Below are 22,184 nucleotides of genomic sequence, written 5' to 3'. Positions count from 1 at the left end.
AGCTTGACATCAAAAAATTTATATAAATATCATCTTCCTTTATAAAATATTATTAAAGAATCTTATAAGAGACTTTCCTTCTCCTTGCTAATAAAAATACATACCACATTTTACTTCATCTGAACCATCAGTACAATGTTGATAATTATCACAAACATTAACAGTTGGAATGCACTCTCCATTCACACACTGAAATTCATTTTGCTTGCAGGGTTCTATGAGAGGAAAAAAAAACCATTTAGTCAATAGATTTATCTTAAAACAGATTTTTATTTTTTTAATTTTTTTTTTTTAGGTTTTTGCAAGGCAAACGGGGTTAAGTGGCTTGCCCAAGGCCACACGGCTAGGTAATTATTAAGTGTCTGAGACTGGATTTGAACCCAGGTACTCCTGACTCCAGGGCCGGTGCTTTATCCACTACGCCACCTAGCCGCCCCTAAAACAGATTTTTAAAGCAAAAATATAAATAAAAATAAAAAATCCTCTTTATTACTTTAAAATAAGAGCATTGCTTTAGTATATATATTTGATCCAATGATGGCTGTTGGTTGAAGCAATATCATCGTGATTTGAAAGTACATTTCTGGAGGAACATAACTATTTTTTTCTTTATTAACAATTTTTCTATATTACACCTCCCATAAGTCAGAAGATCAGTCCTTTATTGTCTCTTTTTCTCCCTGTATCTGAACCAAAAGATTCAATTGCTTAAAGTGGAGGATTTCAGAGCCTTAAGAATTTCAGGGCTTCTTCTTTGTCTGATCTGATGGACTCTTTGACTTAGTGAAACTAGCTCTACTAAGTAGATAACTCTCTTACCTATATCACTTGTATGTAGCAAGTGATATATATTTTCTTTTAACAAATACCCTGTCCTTTTTCTGTATACTTTCTTTTATTTGTTTTATGCTTGTTAAATTATGACTGACACATTTTCTATCCACTGCTGATGAAATACATTGCACTCTGAGTGCAATGTAATCTTTTTTCAAATTCATCTTAGCTTAGTAGTGTTAACTAGTCAAATTGATAAAGAAATTCATAGAACAAATCTGGCAACTTTAAATAGGATTGAATGACCGAAGCCTTGCAGATTCCTATTTCTAAGAACTTTCCAATCATTTCCTGATGAATTCACCAATTCAGGAAGAGACCTGGTAAAAATAACAGTTTGGTACTTCTGAGGTCCAAATTGAGAGATCTACAGAAACAAGTTAGTGTTTCCTGGATTTTTTTGTTCTGTAATGTCTGTCTGTCTTTTGTACCTGAATAATATATTAGCTATAAACTATTGTCCAAAACTAAGGCATAAATTAAAAAAGGAGGTGCTGAGGAGCACAGCACTATCATTCAGTATTCACAAGCATGGGCTTGACTAAAAAACCTCATGCTTCAATGGGAGAACCTCCTCTAATTCTAGCTGAATACCTGAGTTAAGATTAGGATTCTTCTCCCCCCTCCCCCCAAAAAAATCCTGCGTCCTTTCTCTTTAGCTCTTTAGCTTCAAGGAAGCAAGAAACTTGCCTATTGATATATCTGTTCTAAGTGTTCTGATCAACCTCTTTGTCTAAAGTCTCAGTTAAGGTCTAGAATGGTATCAGGTTCTAAAATACCAGAAAGTGTTTGGAAGCAAAGGAATACTGAGGAAGGAAACTATGGTGAAGGTTTAAGTGGTTGTATAACTTGGGCATTAGGTATGTTGAGTTTTAGTATTAGCAAAACTGAAAACTGTTTCTGCTGATTAAACTTGAAGTCAGGGGGATGGATCCCCATCACTAATGATATGTAAACTAAAGCTTAAATAAGCCTCAATCCCGCCACGAATAGTCTGTTCCAGAACAGTGTCCTTTCAGATTCATTTTAAGCAATTAAAAAAATGCCAAAAACATCCAGACAGAGTTGATTTAAGTCTGTACTTGCTGAATCTATCAAACTAAATGGCCCCATAGGGCCATTTAATAAGTTCAGGCTTATTCTGTTGAACAACCCTGTCCAATATCTGGTACATTTGACCATTCATTGAATCTTACACATTTTAAAAGGTAAAATAGAAGTTAGAATAACCTGAAATCAATAAATTTTCCAACCATTTTTTTAAAAAAATGAATTTTAATGAGAAGAAAAATTTAATTCATTTTGAGGTTTCTCCAGAGATTGAATGCTAGTACTCTCTCATATTGCCCACCTCATGTCACATTACTATTTCAAACACCCCTGATTTGAAAATATTGGCAACGTATTGGTAGTATCTTATTCATTTAAAAAACAATTAACATCACTCTAAACTCTCTCAAGTAAAAAGAAAAGCCTCTCTGTGAAATCTACATGCAGATAACTTTTAACTTTATTGAGTGAGGTAAGAAGACAGAAAGGGAAAGAAGGATAGAGACCCTGAGGCAGAAATGTCAATAGATACAACAGCTGTTAACTGCCTCACAGCAAAATTCTGAATGAATCCAGGGGTTTGGCAGAAGAAATGCCCTTTTTATTTCAAGCATCAGATCAATTTTAATATTAAATTGTTTCCTTTACAATGTTCTTTCACTAGAATACAAGAAAAGGATGAGATCTTTTCTATTAGAAAAAAAAGAAAATTAAAAAAAACTTTCAAAATATATTCCTGTTGTCCCAATTCTAACCAAGATGAGACTGCAGAGCTAAGGACAGATAGGAGAGAAAGAAATCTTTCTCTCCATTTGCAGAAATTTATGGCACCCTACACTATTTAGAGGCATTTGTGCAGCCTTTCTAAAGAATTAAGGGTGAAATGAGGATGTCCAGTTTCACCACTATTATTAAATTAAGGGTGAAACTCTAAAAATTAGAAATGCTTGCTATGCTAGAAAGACAAGAAAAGGAAATTGAAGGAACAAGAATAGGCAATTAGGAAACAAAACTATCACTCTTTGCAGCCAATAAGAAAAACTGTATCATATTTTAGAAGACCCTAGAGAATCAGCTTAGTAAAGTTGCAGGACATAAAATAAACCCACAGAAATCATCAGTACTTCTATATATCAATAAAATTTAACTGAATGAGATAAAAAGAGAAATTCCAGCAAATTATATTGCAGATAATATAAAATATTTGGGAATCTACCTGCCAAGACAAATCCAGTAATCATCTGAAAACAATTACAAAATACTTTTCACACAAATAATGACAAATCTAAACAGCTGGAGAAATGTTAATTATTCATCAGTAGAGTGAGCCAGTATAACAAAAATGACAATTCTACCTAAATTAAATTACTTATTCAGTGCTATTCCAATCAAATACCCAAAGAGTTATTTTATAGATCTAGAAAAATAATAACAATATTCATCTGAAGAATTCTGGTCAAGATTATCAAGGGACTAATAAAAAGACTAGAAAAGAAGATGGTCTCGTGGTATCAGTTTTCAAACTATGTTACACAACAGTTATCACTATAACAATCTGGCACTGGCTTAGAAATAAAGTGGTAGATCAGTGGAATAAATTCTATACATAATACATAGTAATCTAGTTTTGATAAGCAAAAAATCCAAGTTTTGAGGGCAAGAAATCAGTATTTAACAAAAATTGCTGGGAAAACTGGAAAGCAGTTTGGCAGAAATTGGCATTGACCAATATCTCACATTGTATATCAAGAGAAGGTCAATATGGGTACATGATTAAGAATAAAGGGTAATATCATAAGCATTAAGGGATCACAGATATTCTTATCTGTCAGATTAATGAATTAGGAAAGAGTTTATGATGAAATAAAAGATAGCAATGATCATGGAAAGTAGAATGGTTAATTTTGATTACACAATTATTTTAAAAATATTTGCACAATTAAAAACCATTGCAATCAAAATTAGAATGAATTAAAGCTAAATATGAATGAAGGCAAATATCTATGATAAAGATCTCATTCTCAAATATATCAAGATCAGACTCAAATTTAGAAAAAAAAGCAGGGGGGAACTATCTAACTGATAAATGATCAAAGGATATGAATAGATGGTTATCAGAAGAAGAAATCAAAGCTATCAATACTCATGAAAAAATGCTTTAAATCAACAATTATTAGAGAAATACAAATTAAAACAACTATTAAAATAACCTATTAGATTGGCTAACATGATAGAAAAAGAAAATGAAAAATGATGGAGGGGTTGTAGAAATGCAAGGATGTTAAAACACTATTGATGGAGCTATGGACTGGTCTGATCATTCGAAAGAACAGTTTGAAACTATGCCCAAATGTTTTGAAATTGTGCATACCCTTTCAGCAATACTCCTACTATGATTCTAAACCCAAAGAGATCAAAGAACAGAAAAATGACTTCTATGTATAAAAATATTTAAAGCAACTCTTTTTGTAGTGGCAAACACTTGGGAATTGAGAGCATACTTATTAATTGGAGAAGAGACAAAAAAGGTGTAGATTGGGATGGAATACTACTGTGCCAAAGGAAATGATAGCAAAAACCTCAGAATTGATGCACAATGGAATAGAACCAAGAGATTATTGTACATAGTAACAGGAATACTGTAATGATGATCAAGTGTGAAAGATGTGATCTCCAAAGACTAGATGCTCTGAAAATATAACCAACCAAGAAAATTCCAGAAAAAATGTTACCTACCTCTAAAAAAGAACTAATGAACTCTGAGTGTAAATTGAAGTAATTTTTCACTTCTTTTATTTTTCTTGTTTTTTTGTGCAACATGGCTAATATAAAAATATATTTTACATGATTTCATATGTATAATTGCTTTCATTCCCAAATGAAGGTGGAGGGGGGAATTTCAGGAAGGAAGAAAATTTGGAACTCAAAAACTTAAAAAATAATAAAAATAAATAAATAACAAATATTTTTCAAAAGATAATAAATTTATGAATAAAATATAATTTCCTTACCATGAATTTCCAAATTCTGGGTTGAATGTTCTTGTAAATGCAGATTATTCTAGTGGGTTTTATGGCTATCACTTTGTAGAATTTTTTAAAGAACAAATAAGAATAACAGCTTTGTGGAAATTGCATACAAATAGCAGTTAGAACTTTTTATCATTTTCCTTAAGTGATTTTTTTTAAGCATAGGAAAAATGAAATAATTTCACCCCATGGAGAATGCTAAGAGAACTTTAAAAAAATGAAAAAATAGTGAAAGATATAAGTGGATTTGCAATTCTTAAACTTATCTAATGCCTAAGAAACACTATCAGTGTAATTAACTGTTCTCTACAGTTTGGAAAGAAGAGATTTGTTTAAATCAGAAAACAAAATTTCATTTTAGGAGAATTATTAAATTTAACCTCTGTGTTCTTTTTAAAATGTTTTAGTATAATTTTATTGTCATTTTTAACAGATTTGCCTGACTAAATGAGAAGCCATCTGTAGTCCTTAAAGTTTCCATTTTGATGTGGATAAAGTAAAAGTTTTGTAACTAACAATTTTGTACAAGAAAACATACTAAATTTGCAAAAGTTATCCTTTTCAATGGAAGGAAGGAAATTAATTATAAAGAGAGGCCTGGGATATTATTGAAATAAAAATGTATGTAGATATAGATTTAGGGACTGAGGAAGTAGTGAAGTTAATTAAACTATAGTATGGAAAAAGAGGTTTGATGGTAGGTCTGAATTTCAATGCTATAAGGATACTAAAGATTTTTATGCCTGTAAATTTGTGAACCCAATTTGGAGAGAGTCTGTTAGAATTAATTTTGAGATTTTTCATGATCTCCGAGTTTATTTCATTGATTTGGATATTCTTTTTGATATGAAAAAAATAACTGGATTCATGGACCATATTTTAAAATTGACATTTGGTGGCAGCTAGGTGGCGCAGTGGATAAAACACTGTTCCTGGAGTCAGGAGAACTTGAGTTCAAATTCCACCTCAGACACTTAATAATTACCTAGCTGTGTGACCTTGGGCAAGTTACTTAACCCCACTGCCTTGCAAAAATTAAAAACAAATAAAATAAAATTGACAACATTCAAGTGAAGAATTCAGACATGAATTTGTAGCATGTAATTATTTGAGTATATTATATTAAAAATATGTCCATGAAGGAACAATAGAAAGATATAATATTGGGAATTTACATTAAAAAGACAGCTCCCTTATCTATCTTCTGTAACAAGTGATACTTTTAAAAAACAAGTATATTTAATTTTCTTTGAACTGCCATATTCTTTTTAATAGCCATCTTCTTTTTTTCCTTTATCAACTTTAAGATATCATTTCACACCTATCAACTTGGCTAAAATGATAGAAGGGGAAATGAGACATGCTGGAGGAGTTGTAGAAAAATTAGGGCACATACATTGTTGAAAGAACTAAGAACTGGAATTATGCCCAAAGAGTTATAAATCTGTGTCTGCCTCAGTTCCTTCAGCTATAAAAATGAGGATTTTATTATTGATGTAATCAATTATGCTTATAGTTTTTTAATATTAAACTATCCCTCCATTCTTGACATAAATTCCACTTGATAATAACATATAATCTTTGTGTTATATTGTTGTAATCTTTTTGCTAATATTTTAATTTAATTTAATCTTATTCTAAATTCAACATTTAAAAATTCTTTAATGCAAAAAATATTTCATGTACCACAGAATACTTACCTGGCATTCCTAAGTGATATCCAGTAGTGAAGTTGGCTAAAAACCCTTTTTGGTTTACATTTAGGCCACTGATAAAGAGTACAGTCATCTGGTTGGAAGTGGAGTATACATCCTTTACAGGGCCTAAGCCTGTGTATACAGCTGTTCCCAAGGAAAAGTAGATTTTTAGTAAATGTAATCAGTGCATCATGAAGAAACTATAATACCTATTAGGTTCCATACTTAATTAACTCCAACAAATTTAAGGAACTAGTCCATTTAAGAAAATATGCAAATTAATCTTTTGAACTTTTAAAAGATCAATTTTTACTGGGTTGTGGTAGAGTGTAATAAAGTGAAAAGAACAAAAGATTTGAACCAGAGGCTTAAATCGTCATTTACTAGCTATATAGCTTTAAGTAAGTCTCTTAACCTATCTAAGTGCATTAGGATGAAAATGATTAAGGTAGAGACTGTTATATCATCCCTAATATCTATTAGTGAATACCTCTGTTAAAAAAATCTCCTTTAGCATTCCTATAAACATTTGCTTTATCCTGAAATTTAAGAAACATTTTGCTGATTTAACCAAAGTCAAGATTCCCTGTTCTACAGCCATAGTCTCTGGAAAAAAGAAATAAATACACAAATATATAAAGTTTTACTTGGCAGCATTGCTGATATTTTTTCAGAGTCTCAAGGAGACACATTTTGTCAGGGTAATTCAGGTCAAGGCTATGGGCCAAAGGTTCTAGGTTTGAAGTTGTTAGAATGTTGGGTTTGCAGTCAGGAAGACTTGAGTTCAAATCTGGCCTCAGATACTTCCTAGTTGTGTGAACCTAGGCAAGTCACTTAACCAGTTTGCCTCAGATTCCTCATCTATAAAATGTAGATCATAAAAGTACCTACCTCCTGAGGTTGTTGTGAGGATTAAATGAGAAAATAATTGTAAAATGCTTAGTACAGTACTTGGAAAATAGTGAGCACTAGATAAATGTTAGTTATATTATTATTATTATTATTGAATAGTGCTAAAACCCTAGAAGGAAGTATGAAAGAACAGAAATGGACAATTAAGCAGTGTTACCAATGTGGAACTTGGGATCATTTTGTGACCACACAGGCCAGGAGACTGTGAAACTGAATTAGCACAAATTGAATGACTAACATATCTATAATTTTTTTTTCTTACTAGGACCAGTTGGCTGTGGAAAATATTTTGCTACTATCACTGATTTAAAGTAGTAGTTAGATTACTTAAGAGGATTTTTTCATAGCATTGATAATGGCCTAATCTACCAGGGGGAATGGTGCTGATCTTGAAGGTGAGAAGAACACCATTCACCATGGAACAGAAGTAGCATCTGACTTTCACCTATATGCTGAAACTAGAATCTTACTACCGAAAACATTGGATTTCAGTATTTCTCATCTGCAAAATGAGGGAGCTAAAGTAGACAGTGTCTAATGTCCCTCATCACCAAATTTATGGTCCAATGAACTCCCAAAGTTACCTAATCATATCTCTTATGACTATATAAACTCTAGATTTAAATGATAATTTTTATATTTACATTTTTTAATAAATCATTAAATCCAATTTGAAAATTATAAAAGCATATTATGTACAGAGTGATGAGATTCAAAGATTAAGGAGACAGGTCTTGCCATCAAAAATTATATTGTACTGGGAGGTGTTGGTAGCATATAGAAGTTTGTCTTACATTCTTGAAAAAGATCCTGACATCAGGGAGGTGCTATGCTGAGTTACTAACCTCACTTTCTCCTACAGAACCACTTGGTTCCAGTGGCTAAATATAAATCAGGATGACTGGAGAAGGCACTGGAAGGTAATCAAGGTTAAGTGACTCCCTTAAGTCACACAGTTATTAAGTGTTAAGTAAATGAGACTGAATTCAAACTCCTTTTCTCATGACTCCAAGGCCAGTACTGTATCTACTGTGCCACTTAGCTTCCCTGGTAGCTTATAGAATCTACACAGATAAATATAACAAAAGATAATCAGTATTATGGACAATGATAGTAAAAATAAAGCTTCTTGAGGTCTGGAATAGTTTTTGGTTTTGTTTTTTACAAACAGTGCATATCTTGTACGGAATAATAGATGTGAGAAATATGTATTGAATTGAACTGAATCCAAGCCAAAATATTCTAATAAAATTTTAAAAAGTAGAGACTAAGAGGAAACACATTCTAGGCATGGAGAATGGAAAAATATTGCATTTATGGAAGAGGCAGAGTTCAAAGGATAACTGGAAGTTTGGTACAACTGCACTGTGGAACTATGATGGGAAGTGATGTTAAATACACTAGAAAGTTAGTTTAGAGCCAGCTTGATGATAATCTTGAATGTCAAATTAAGGAATTTTAATTTTGTCCTGTATGTTATAAGGAGCCATAGAAGTTGTTAGGGGGATGACCTTGTCAACCTGTGCCTTAGGAAGATTACTTTGGAAGCTAATTGGAGATTATATTGATGAGTGGAGAATGGAAGTGGGAACATCCATTAGGAAGTTTTTTCAATACTGCACACTAGTGATGATAAAGGCCTGGAATTAGTGTCTGTGTGAAGTAGAGAGAGGGGAACATAAAATCATAAACATAAAAAAGTAAAATCATAGCTATAGAAAGGACATTATAGCTTATCTGGTTCAATTTCTTCATTTTAAAGATGAAGAAACTCAGTTATTGTGAGTTTATCTGATTTGCCCAAGATTCTACTGCTAGAAGTTGGCAGAGCCAGGATCAGAAGCAAATCATCAAACATCAAATCCAAATCTATATCTAATACACTATGCTGTCTCTCAGGGATCAAATATAAGAGATAATGAGAGGAACCTGACAGGATTTGGCAACTGATTGTACTCAGGGGTTTAGGGAGAGGAAAGAGTCAAAGATGACTCTAAACTTTGAACTTTAGTGACTGGAATGAAAGTCTATTGACTGGGCAATCAATAGACTTAGGAAAGTTTGGAGTAGTGAGTTCTCTCAAAGGGAAAGATGAGGCAATGAGTTTGGGAACTTTGGGATAATATTTTTTTTGTGGATATATAACTTTGTTACAACAGGAGAACAGGGATGGATATCTAGATTGGAAGCTACATCATCTGCTATGATAGTGTAGGGATTACTTGAACCACCTATCTTATGCAATCTTAAATATCTCCAGCATCATATAGAAATCACACAAGCTCTTTTGGTATCTTTTTCCATTTTCTTGGAGATGAATTAGTAATCTGTAAATTAAATCTGTAAATTAGTAATCTGTAAATTAAATCCATATAGTGGAAAGAAATAAAATAAATGTCATGGATGATGAGATATGCTGTTTCCTCCTAGTTTTGCAAACATAAGAGGACAGTAGAAACATCTAGGTGGTACAGTGGAGAGAGAGCTCAGCCTGGAATCAGGAAGATCTGAGTTCAAAATCTGCCTCAAACACCTATTAGTTGTGTGACCCTGGACAAGTTAGTTAATCTTTGCTTTAATCCACTGGAAAAAGAAAAAGCAAACAACTCCAGTATCTTTGCTAAGAAACCCCATTGGACAATACTGGTTTACTATGACCCCCAGGGTCACAAAAAATCAGACACAAATGAATGAACAACAGCACATTGGAGGACATAACAACAGATAAAAGTTAATATTTCCTTGATTTTTCATCCTTCCTAAATAATGATGATGTTGGGATGATGACAATGATGTTTGCCCTTCATTTTCAAAGGAGACCATTAAATTAGGGAGGTGATACCATGACAAGCACATGAACCAGATGCCATCTAAGTCACCAACTCACTTTTTCCACCAGAGTTGTTCAGTGGCCAGATATGAATCAGGATGACTGGAGATGGCCCTGGATGCGAGGCAATCAGAGCTAATTAACTTGTCTAAGGTCACACAGTTAGTAAGAGTCAAGTGTCTGAGGTTGGATTCAAACTCCTATCCTCCTGACTCCGAGTGCCACCTAGCTGCCTATACTTCCTCGAAAATATTCTTTTTTTTTTTTTAGGTTTTTTTTTGCAAGGCAAATGGGGTTAAGTAGCTTGCCCAAGGCCACACAGCTAGGCAATTATTAAGTGTGTGAGACCGGATTTGAACCCAGGTACTCCTGACTCCAGGGCTAGTGCTTTATCCACTGCCACCTAGCCTCCCCTCCCTCAAAAATATTCTATATGGATTTGGTTTTAAGGATAATTGGGTTTAATCTAAAATATTCCTGCATGAGCTAATCAGATGTTCTGAATTCTGGGCTAAAATCAGTGTTAAATTGATTCAATGGATAATACTTGCCCAATAATAAGGAGTTGTCACTTCCACCATCTCTGATTTCAACAACATCATTAATATTTTCTAAGTCAAATACTTCAAAATGAAGTTGAATGTTCTTCCCTTTTTCAGCATTTAAGTACCAGACACCTAAAATATAATAAACACACAATACTTATTTTAGAAGACAATATTTTAGCATATTCCAGAGAAGTAACTATGAGTGCAGAGGACTCTTTTGGGAATTATTATATGACCTAATTGATATTGATATATATATATATACATATATATATATGTATATATATATATATAAATTCTCTATTTTTAAATTTTAATCAAAGATTTTTGTTTTTAAGCTCACTCATTTCATTAAAATTTTCAATTTTTTGTTATGTAGTTGAGCAAATAGTTTCTAATAATTATTTAAATTGTTTATTTGTTATTAATTCTCCCTTGTAATTTATGATGTTGGTAATTTATTTTTTCTTTAAAAATAAATGGAGGCAGAACCAAGATGGTGATAGGAGAAGAGCCTCTCTTAGGTGCTCTCTCTCTTTCTAAAATTATTTCAAAATTTATAATATAAGGACTCTAAATTTTTGAGAGACAGAACTCACAGAGGGATCCAAGTGAGGCAATTCTCCAGCCCAAGGTAACCTAGAAAATAGCAGAAAGGCTCTGCTCCATGGGGTTAGATGGGTGGCCCACCAGAATGAAGAAACTTCAGCTTCCCAGAGGCAGCCCCAGGGCACCTGGGAGCTGTGACTCACAGCAGCAAGGGCAGTTTCCTGACTTACACCCCAGGGAGCACCAGGCACAACTTGAAAGATCAGCCAGGGGACCTCTACCAGAGTGACCATGTGAAGCCCAGCCCTCAGGGCACTCAGCAAGCAGTGTGGCCCTGGCAGCCCAGATCCAGGAACCAGAAGTAGATGGAGTCAGTAAGCAGGTGCCCCCAGGCAACTGAGCCTTGAGTACTCAGATTACCAAAGGGAGCAGAGTGGAGAGAGACTTCTGAAGTCTGTCCTCTGTCCCTGAAACAGGACACTGGGACTCTGACCACATTCAGATCCTGATCACAGTCTAGGACCTCCATAGAATACCTCAGCCCCATGGCAGAGAGTGCACTTGTGGTCATTCACAGACCAAAAAGGAAGACAGAACCTCACACAAGGAGAACCTTGTGGGAGGGTGTCTCAATATTACTCAAAAGCTCAGGAAGTGGGGTGGCTAGGTGGCATAGTGGGGGCGGCTAGGTGGCATAGTGGGGGCGGCTAGGTTGCATAGTGGATAAAACACTGGCTTTGGAGTCAGGAGTACCTGGGTTCAAATCCGGTCTTAGACACTTAATAATTACCTAGCTGTGAGGTCCTTGGGCAGACCACTTAACCCCATTTGCCTTGCAAAAATGTATTAAAAAAAAGCTCAGGAAGCTCCCCCAAACCAGGCACAAGATGGGGAAATGAGTTAACAGAGAAAAAAGAGGAACACCATTGAGAAATACATTGTCTATGATCTCAAGAAGGATCAAAATACTTAGTCTGAAGATGAGAAAGTACAAGTTCCTGCATCTAAAGGCTGAAAGAAAAATGGAAGCTGGGTTCAGGCTATGATAGAACTCAAAAAAGATTTTTGAAAATCAAGTGAGGGAGATAGAAGAAAAATTCAGAAAAGAAATGAAAGAGAGAGATGCAGGAAAAACATGAAAAAGAAGTCAGTAGCTTAGTCAAGGAGATCCAAATGCTGAAGAAAGTAACATGTTAAAAACCAGCATAGGTCAAATGGATAAAACAGTTCAAAAAGTTATTGAGGAGAAGAATGATTTAAAAAGCAGAACTGGCCAGATGGAAAAAGAGATTAGAAAGCTCTCTGAGGAAAACAAATCCTTCAGAAGTAGAATGGAACTAAAGGAAGCTGCTGACTTTATGAGAAGACAAGACACAATAGTTCAATACCAAAAGAATGAAAAATTAGAAGAAAATGTGAAACATTTCATTGAAAAAACAATTGATCTGGAAAACAGATTCAGAAAAGATAATTTAAAAATTACTGGGATACCTGAAAGTCATGATCAGGAAAAGAGCTTAAAAATTATTTTAAAAGAATTCCTACAGGAAAATTGCCCAGATATCCTAGAAGCAGAGGGCAAAATAGAAATTGAGAGAATCCACTGGCTTCCCCCCAAAAAGAGATAAAAAACCCCACCCCCCAGGAATATTATAGCCAAGTTCCAGAGCTCCCAAGTCAAAGAGAAAATATTACAAGTAGCCAGAAGGACACAATTCAAATACCGTGGAACTGCATTCAGGATCACATAGGACTTAGCAACAACTACATTAAAGGCTGGTATGGCCTGGAATATAATACTCCAGAAGGCAGGAGAGCTCAGAATGCAACTGAGAATCAACTGCACAGCAAAACTGAATGTCCTCTTACAGGGAAAAAGATGGACTTTCAATGTACTAGGGGAATTTCAAATGTTCCTGTTAAAATGGCCAGAGCTAACAGAAAGTTTGATCTGCAAATACAGGACTCAGGTGAGTCATAGAGAGTGGAGGATAAGGGTAAAATATGAGGGACTTAATGATGAACTGCATGTATTCCTGCATAGAAAAATGATACTGATAATACTCAGAAGGAGCTTTTATAGATGAAGCACAGGAGAGAGCTGAATTTGAAGATATAATATAGTGTAAAAATGGAGTCAATGGCTAAAAGGGAAATGTAATGGGAGTAAGAGAAAGGAGAGGTAGAATAGGCTAAGATATTTCATATAATAAGATTTTTTTCAAGGATATGACAGGGGGGAAAGTGAGGGGGAATGAGAGAACCTTCACTCTTATCAGAGGTGGCTCAGAGAGGAAACACATATATACTCAATGGGGTATAGACATCTAGAGTAAGAAGGAGAGAAGGGGGACAGGGGTAAGGGGGGGGGAATGTGAGTGATGGAGGAGAGGGTGGACCATGGGGGAGAATGGTCAATATAACACATTTTCTTTTTTACTTCTTGCAAGGGGCTGGGGTTGAATGGCCTGTCCGGGACCATAGGGCCAGGTGGTTGCTGGTCGTGTGTGGGCTCAGGGCCTCTTGGCCCCAGGGCTGGTGACCAGTCTGCTGTGCCATTCAGCTACCCTACAGCACATTTAAGAAGAGGGACAGAGTGAAAGGAGAGAGAAAATATAGTGTATGGTAGTAGGGAAATATGAATGGAGGGAGTTGCAATCAGCAATGGCAACAGTGGAAAAATATGGAAGTAACTTTTGTGATGGACATATAAAGGATGTGATCTACCTGTGACAGAGCTGGTCATGTTGGAACACAGACTGAAGCACTATTATTATTATTATTAACTTTGGGGGGGGGTTTGCAGGGCAAATGGGGTTGGGTGGCTTGCCCAGGGCTGCATAGCTGGGTGATTGTTGGGTGTCTGGGGCCGGATTTGGGCTTGGGTACTCCTGACTCCAGGGCCGGCACTCTCTCCACTGCACCACTTAGCTGCCCCTATTATTATTATTATTAATTTTTTCTTTTCTTTTATTGCTCATGAAGCTCTATATTTTTTGGGGGTATTATGTTTACTCTTTTTTTAAAATTAATTTTTATTACAGATATTATTTGAGTTTTACAATTTCCTCCCCAATCTTACTTCCCTCCCCCCGCCCCACGGAAAGCAATCTGTTAGTATTTACTTTGTTTCCATGTTGTACCTTGATCCAAATTGGGTGTGATGAGAGAGAGAAATCATATCCTTAGAGAAGAGACAAGAATTCTAAGAGGTAACTCTTAAACAAGAATATTTTAGTAATGTATAAAAAACATCATTTGTACAAAAATAAAAATAAATATAATAAAAAAACAAAAACAAAAAAGCTATGTAACAAATATTACACATTTTTTCATCATTTAAAATGAAATTCTTGATGTTCTTCCAAATGAAATTTATTATTATATTTTCTAAATTAAAAAAATAACCAGCTTTTTGGTACTTTCTTCTGCAAAAATAAATTAATGACTTATTTTATGTTTTAAAAGAACCCATATTTAATTAATTAAATTGCCTGTATTATTTTTTAATTTTGTTTATTTTTTCTTTGATTTTCATAATTTCTATTTTTTATACTACAACATTCAATTAATTGATCTGATTTTTTTTACCTCCTTTGTTTATGAAAATGTTAAGAAATAGGGCAGCTAGGTGGTGCAGTGCATAGAGCACTGACCCTGAAGTCAGGAGCACCTGAATTCAAACCCAGCCTCAAACATTTAATAATTGCCTAGCTGTATGACCTTGGGCAAGTCACTTAACCCCATTGCCTTAAATAACTAAGAAAAATTTAAAAATATACATTTTATCATCATAAATGTTTTGGCGTGTTGTCTTGTTATCATTTTCTCTGATTGTTTTTATGATTATGATTTTCATGATTTACTCTTTCAATCTTCAGTTTTTTAGAACTTAGCAATTTTAGAATGTAAGCTTCATAATTTAAATCCTTTCTTCAAATGATATTGATTGAATATAATTTTTATTCTACAATGGTCAATAAAGAACATATTTAACATTTTCCCCACATTTTTTATTTTTTCAACTATTTCAATTTTCAATTTTAAAAACGGTACTATGTAGAGCTGATGCTCTTTTCTATTCCCTTTCAGCAGCTGCTAGAACTCTAATACATTAAAGCTTTCTAAAATTCTACTCAAGTCTTTAACTTCTTTCTTGTTTATTTTTGTTAGAGTTGTCTAGATCTGAAATGGGGTATGTAATTAAGTTCCCAATATAAGAGTTATTGATTCATTTTTAACTATTATTAATTTAACTGATCCTATAAGTATTTATATCCTATGCCATCATGTGCATATATAGTACATTTTAGGATAATTTGTTGTCCCTATTTTCTCTTTTTATCATGTTTATTTTGCTCTTACCTTGTCTGAAATCCAGATTTTTTTTTGTGCAGTAGAATTAGAATTTATTTTGTGCATCATGTTATTTTAATCATATGAATTGTTATGTTTTATGTTTCTAGCAAGTAGAGTTGAATGTATTTCTATAAAAACACATTTCCTATTTCTACTTTCTAATTCAATCTGCTAATCTTTTGCATTTAAGTGAGTTAATTCAATTCAGTTATGACTATTACATTTATTAATCTCTCCTGTTACTTTAATTTTTCATTTCTTTACCATTTGCCATTCTCTTTACAAAGAGGAGCATAACGAGAATGCTTGATGCTGTTTGTCTTTCCTTCTTCCCTCTCCTTGTCTCAGACTCCAATCACATATTATTACAATTTCTTTCTTTCCTTTTAAACTTCCTCCTACCCATTCCCCACCCTTTTGATGATCTGTAGCTGGAGTATGTTTTCATTATCATTAATCCCTGAATCTATATTCCCTGTTATTCTCTACTTCCTCTTCTCCCAGTTCTCTCCTTTTTTCTGAGTTGAAATGAATGCATATATGAAATTTTATGTATTTTACTTTCCTTTAGCTTCTTTTTTTTTCCTTCTTTCTGTCTTCCTTCCATTTTTTCTTCTTTCTTTCCTAAAAAAGGAAGGAAGAAAGGAAGGAGAAAAGGAAGAAATGTATAAATCTACATTTTCTTTTTTCTTTCCTTCTTTCTTTCCTTCTTTTCTTCCTACTTTCCTTCCTTTTTTCTTTTCCTTCCAAAAGGCTCCAAGCTCTTTTGTCTTTTACCTTATTTAGCTTCCACATATGACTACTTTCACAAGAAACTCATTTAAAACAAGGATATCAGGTTTAAAACCTTCTCTTGATATGAAGTTTTCCCTCAGAAGTCTAGGTTAATGATTGTGGACTCTGCTAGGATCAGATGCAAATGATTTTAAAACAATACTTTTCTATTTCAAATAGGAGCAATTGTAGAAGCATTTACTGGATTTATTGTAATTAATGAGTCATCATTAGAGTCCTATACTTTGATAAAGTCTGGAACCTTAAAGTAAGATTTTTTTCTGATAATAATGGCATAGTATCATGTGTATAAATAAATGATCAATAAATATTTGTTGAATGAATAATCAATTACATGTTTTACTTAGCGATCATCTTCTGATCTATTTCACTGAGCTATTTTTCCTAGTGAACTATAATTCATTGCCTATGAATTTCTCACAATAAACCTTGGTTTACTTCTTTTATTTAGGTAGATTTGACATATGCTTCAGCTTTCTAAGACTGCTGGTAATGTTTCTCATTGTCCTGTAGTTCCTTTATCCCTGAACAAACATATGGAGTTACATTTTATTATGTCTAGTTATTATTTTATTCTTTGACAATAAACCTATATCTTCTATCTGTAATTAATTTTAAAATTTGAAATAATTAAAAATATGTACTTTTCTGATAATAATAAGGAATCATGACTCACAGAAAGCTTGATTAGGGTAGTTATTTGGATAATTCATAGAAGAAAATGTTGTATTTGGTTCCCAAAGGTCCTGAGGTCCTCCACAGTCAGCTAAAAGATAAAACATTGAATATATATTAGTAAATTGTTACTGGTTGATAGTGATCTTTAAAGTAACATTAAACTTTAATAATATTTAAAGAAATGCAAGAAATACATAAGTCAAAAGAGATTCTGAAGTATCTACATCTGGGATTTAGAAAAAAGATAATTAATGAAACTAACTCATTAAAGTTAGTGAAACAAGTTCAAATGATTCTATTTTTGATATTGAAATAACAGTTGCTGGTGAAATAGCTTTTTAAATCAATAGTGTTTAAAGATACTATTAACAACACTTTCCAACTGAGATCAAACTTACCTACAGAAAATGAGGACAGTAGCTTTTCTGGCTCTATTTGAGAGATGCTTTAAATTACCCTTATTTCTTCTCAAATTGCAACTATCAAGCAATTCTATTTATTTTGATAGTGATTAATTTGTTCATGCTAAACTTCACTCTTTATTATTGAAATTCTTTAAAAATGAAAATTATCCTGAAAGATGTAACACCTAAAAATTATAACTTTATTGTGAATGAATTTCATTGACAAACTTTCCCATAGATTGGACATCTGAGGAAGGGGATTTTCAAAGGCAAACTTCACCTACTTCCTAAAGTCTGTTGTAATATGGTCCCAGTTACAGTATTCTTCATGATACTAGATTGAAACCTAAATCATTTTTGTTTGACTAGGAAAAGTGAACATAGCTCTCCTGGATGAGACACAAGAATTAGACACAATCATGAATTTTATTAAAATTATCCTATGAACATTTAAAACATTTGTTCTTATTAATGAGACTATGAAAATAAAATCAAGTCACAAGTCACAGTTTGCTATTATCTTTAAATCATGAAACTGCTGCTTGAATTAACTACTAATTTATACAATTTAATATCCACTAGGCTTTGATTGAATCAAGACAATCCTTTTACATATCCCTAGTCATTTCATTTTCCCACTCATAATAGTAGCTCTTTGAAATCTTCTAGATCCCTCCTCAAGTCTCCCATGCTTTCCTTTCCTTCTTTCTTTTTTTCTATCTCATTAAAAAGGTGGTCATTCTCCTTGATAAGGATAATTCCTCTAAATTTATGATCTCATTCCAGTCAATTTCCTGCAGCAAAGTCCTATTGGAGTTGCACACATATACAAAGAAAACCACATGCTGACTCCACTGAAGTTTTGTTTTGATCTCAGTGTTCATTATATTTTCTTTAGGATGTGGTTGAAATGTTCAGATTGTGGATTCCTTTGAGAGTGGTGAGGAATTGTTCTAGACTTCTCAACACTTCTTCAGCACCCTCCAATGCTTTTCCCCTTTGATTGGAAGTAATAAAGTCTTCCTCAACCCCCCTTTTATAGACAGTTCAGAATTTTCCAACTGGCTTCATTTCTCATCAGTTGTCGCTTGGTTTTGACTATATGGATATTATGCTCCTATGCAGGGTATCCTCTGGTGGGTCTCTATCCCCTTTTCAGTTTCCTTTTGTTTAGTCTTCTCCCTCCATTAGACTATTTTTGAGGGTAGAGGACTTCTCTTTTCTTATTTGTATCTCTAGGACTTAGTACAGTGCCTTGAGTACAGAAAGAGCTTAATAAGTGTTTATTGACTATTTTTTTAGGTTTTTGCAAGGCAAACGGGGTTAAGTGGCTTGCCCAAGGCCACACAGCTAGGTAATTATTAAGTGTCTGAGATCGGATTTGAACCCAGGTACTCCTGACTCTAGGGTCGGTGCTTTATCCACTGTACCACCTAGCCACCTTGTTTATTGACTATTGAAACCCACCAAAGTTAATATTCCTTTGAGCAGTGGTATCATATTGTTCAGTGGTCATGGAGACTATGGACATATGGGATAAAAAAAAAGTCCAAGTTTACTTAATTTTAATAAGTTTTTACAAGAAGTATTTCATTTAGAAATACTCTTTTCCAATGTTAGTAACTTTTGGTTCCTGCTTGACTGTGCCTTCACTATAAAACATGCTCTTGCTCTCTACTTCCAGAGAGAAAGTCAATGAAGACAAGTTCTAAAAGTTTGTTAGCATAATAGCCCTTGGATAAAGCTTTGGTTGGCTGTCTGCCAATAAGAGGACTTAACAGCAGTAAAAACCTTGGGAGTTGGATTTCTTACTAACTTGGAAAGGGAGGAAGCTAATGGAAAATCAGAACTGGAAGGCAAGTTTTGAGGATCTCCTGAGATAGGACAAGAAGCGAAGAGGGAAGTGGCTGATCTTCATTTTAGTGGTAGTATGACTACAGTGAGTGGAAGCATCTACATCTGTAATGCTCTTCAAGCTTAAACCTCCATAGGAGAATATAATTGGTGACCTCTAATCGGACAAGAAGACAGAAATAGAATTGTGGGTTTAAGTTTTTGGGGTTTTTTTTTTTTTTTTTTTTTTTTTGCAAAGCAACAGGGTTAAGTGGCTTGCCCAAAGCTTCACAACTAGATAATTATTAAGTGTCTAAGGCTGGATTTGAACTTAGGTACTCCTGACTCCAGGGCCAGTGTTCTATCCACTGCGCCACCTAGCTGCCCCTATAATTGTGTTTTTAAAAAATTAAATGTACTTATTGTAGTGATTAAAGTGCTGAGAAAATTGACAAGAGATTAGTTGATGGAACTTGCTCCAGCCTTCTTCCTTATTTAAAATGGGCCTGGTAGACATCCATTCCTAATTGTGTCTTTTTATTCTGTTAAATACAGTATCTATCTACATTATTTAAAATAGATACTTGTTTAGGAACAGTTAAATTACATAATAACTAGAGCACTGGACTTGGAGTTAGGATAGACTTTAAGTTTAAATCTGACTTCATATACTTACTGTGTGACCCTTAGGAGAGTCACTTAACCTCCATCTCTTTCCTCATCAGTGAAATGGGAATAATAATAGTATCTAGCTCCTAAGCTGGTTGTGAGAATCAAATGGGAAATTATTTGCAAATTATTTAGGATAGTACCTGGCTCTATGTTAATTGCTGTTATTTTTATTTTATTGTTATTATTGCTACATTTCTTTGAATGTCACTCTTCAGGGCATCAGAGTGCAGGACAACTCTGGGACCCACATAGGAGAGGGATATTTCCTAGCACACATCTGGGATCCCAATCCTCCCTCCATTTTCACTCCAATTGAAGACATCTACCATTTTATGTTTCTTAAATGCACTTTCAAGAATTACTATGAACTTGGGACCTTTCAGAATCTACCTCATAAGATTCAAGCCTAATATAATGACAGTCACTTTAGTACTTACATACTCCAAATATGCAAAATGAGTTATTAGTGTTTTATTATTTGTATATAATAGACATAGGATCTCAAACCCGTTGACACTTCAGTCATCTTGGTTAAACAATATCTGTTTTTTTTCCTAGCTCTTAGGTTTTTTTTTTTTGATCCCATATGTCCAACATGGTTATGTATAGTCTTCATGACCACTGAACAATATGATACCACTGACTTTCCTGGTGCCAGGTGTAGGATCAGTAATGGCTCAGTATTATGCTGTATGACATACTTTTGTAATTGATTCAAGACTATTGATTTCAGAAGATTATTTCTTGGCTCCTTTGTAATCACTACCCCCTTTCTCAGCTGTCAGCACTTCAAACAGATCTTCAAAAATCATGTATTCTTTATGCCAGTTATCCTCAGTCAAATGGGTCAAAGAAGAATAGACCAATGATTCATGATTCACATATACTGTGGCATGCAATCTGGAGAATTTGCAAACCTTTACCCTCACTTCTTTCTGCTTTCAGTTCATTTTTTTAGTTGTTACGTGTAGCTTTCATTTCTTTAAATATCACCATAGTTTCACTGACACATGGTCTTCTGGATAGTACATCTGCATCCACATTAGTTTTTCATGATCTATTTTCTTAATCAATGTTGCTTTCCATTTCTGATAAAGATTTAACTTGGCATTGGCCTATATATATATATATATACATATATATATATATATATATACATATACTTAAGTATACTTACATGCATATATACACACAAATAAACACACATACAGATATATTTAGTTTAATCTCTTGAATTCCAAGCCTTTATTATAGAAATTTGATAAAAAGATTTTTTTTCCCCATTTGACCATTTCATTTCTTATCCTAAATTCCCTCATCTCTGGACTTTATCCTTGTTTATTTTAATCTCTTTCCCTTTGGGGTTTTATCTATTTCCATTTATTACCTTTATCTGATTATATACATCTTTTTCTTCCCCCCTTTTTCCTCCTTCAAGTACATTCTATCTCTCTTCATTAGTTTTTAAATTTCATTTTTATGCCCTTGTCCAAGAAAGACATCATACCATTTTCCTACTTCTTTGATTATCCATCTTCTCTTTTGCTCTACTCCATTCACTTATTCATGACACCTAAAATTATCTGGTTCTCTCTTTTTTTCTGAATTACTCTTGCAATCAAAGTTTCTGAGCTATTCATTCTAAGCTCTCTCCTCTAGGAAGCGTCTGCTATTACCTCATACGTCTTGCCCCATGGACTCTTCTTTTCCATTTTGCCTCATTTCCAGAACAATGCCAATCATTGTAGGTTTGAGAAAGGACAATGTGCCATGGTTGGGCTTCTCTACGAAACTGACCCTGATTATGTATCCCACCACTGATCTATACCCTCCTCTGTTTGCTCCACCCCCCACCAATGAACTTGAAATCTTTCTATTTCTAGTTGCCCCCAAGGGATTCAACTTTCCACCACCCAATGTAGGACAAGAAGACTTTGCAAGCATCAAATCCCCCAGATCACATCTAGTGTGTAAGATCCTTATCTCCTTTCACA

At 33.9% G+C, this 22,184-nt stretch overlaps 1 protein-coding gene across 1 annotated transcript in view; it reads right to left on the bottom strand.

Moving 5' to 3' along the window:
- Window positions 1–22,184, bottom strand: part of TMPRSS15 (transmembrane serine protease 15) — a 159,958-nt gene that overhangs the window by 34,525 nt on the left and 103,249 nt on the right. The window contains exons 15-18 of the mRNA XM_074210402.1: window positions 17,280–17,369; window positions 10,904–11,029; window positions 6,614–6,754; window positions 105–215 (exon numbers count right to left, since the gene is read on the bottom strand). Coding sequence (XP_074066503.1) covers window positions 105–215; window positions 6,614–6,754; window positions 10,904–11,029; window positions 17,280–17,369 — 468 coding nt within the window. The remainder of the gene's footprint in view (window positions 1–104; window positions 216–6,613; window positions 6,755–10,903; window positions 11,030–17,279; window positions 17,370–22,184) is intronic.

This window comes from Macrotis lagotis, chromosome 1 (assembly GCF_037893015.1).
Source record: "Macrotis lagotis isolate mMagLag1 chromosome 1, bilby.v1.9.chrom.fasta, whole genome shotgun sequence".
Taxonomy (NCBI): domain Eukaryota; kingdom Metazoa; phylum Chordata; class Mammalia; order Peramelemorphia; family Peramelidae; genus Macrotis; species Macrotis lagotis.
The sequence above is the reverse complement of the archived record's forward strand: the minus strand, read 5'-3'. Positions and strand labels throughout refer to the sequence as shown.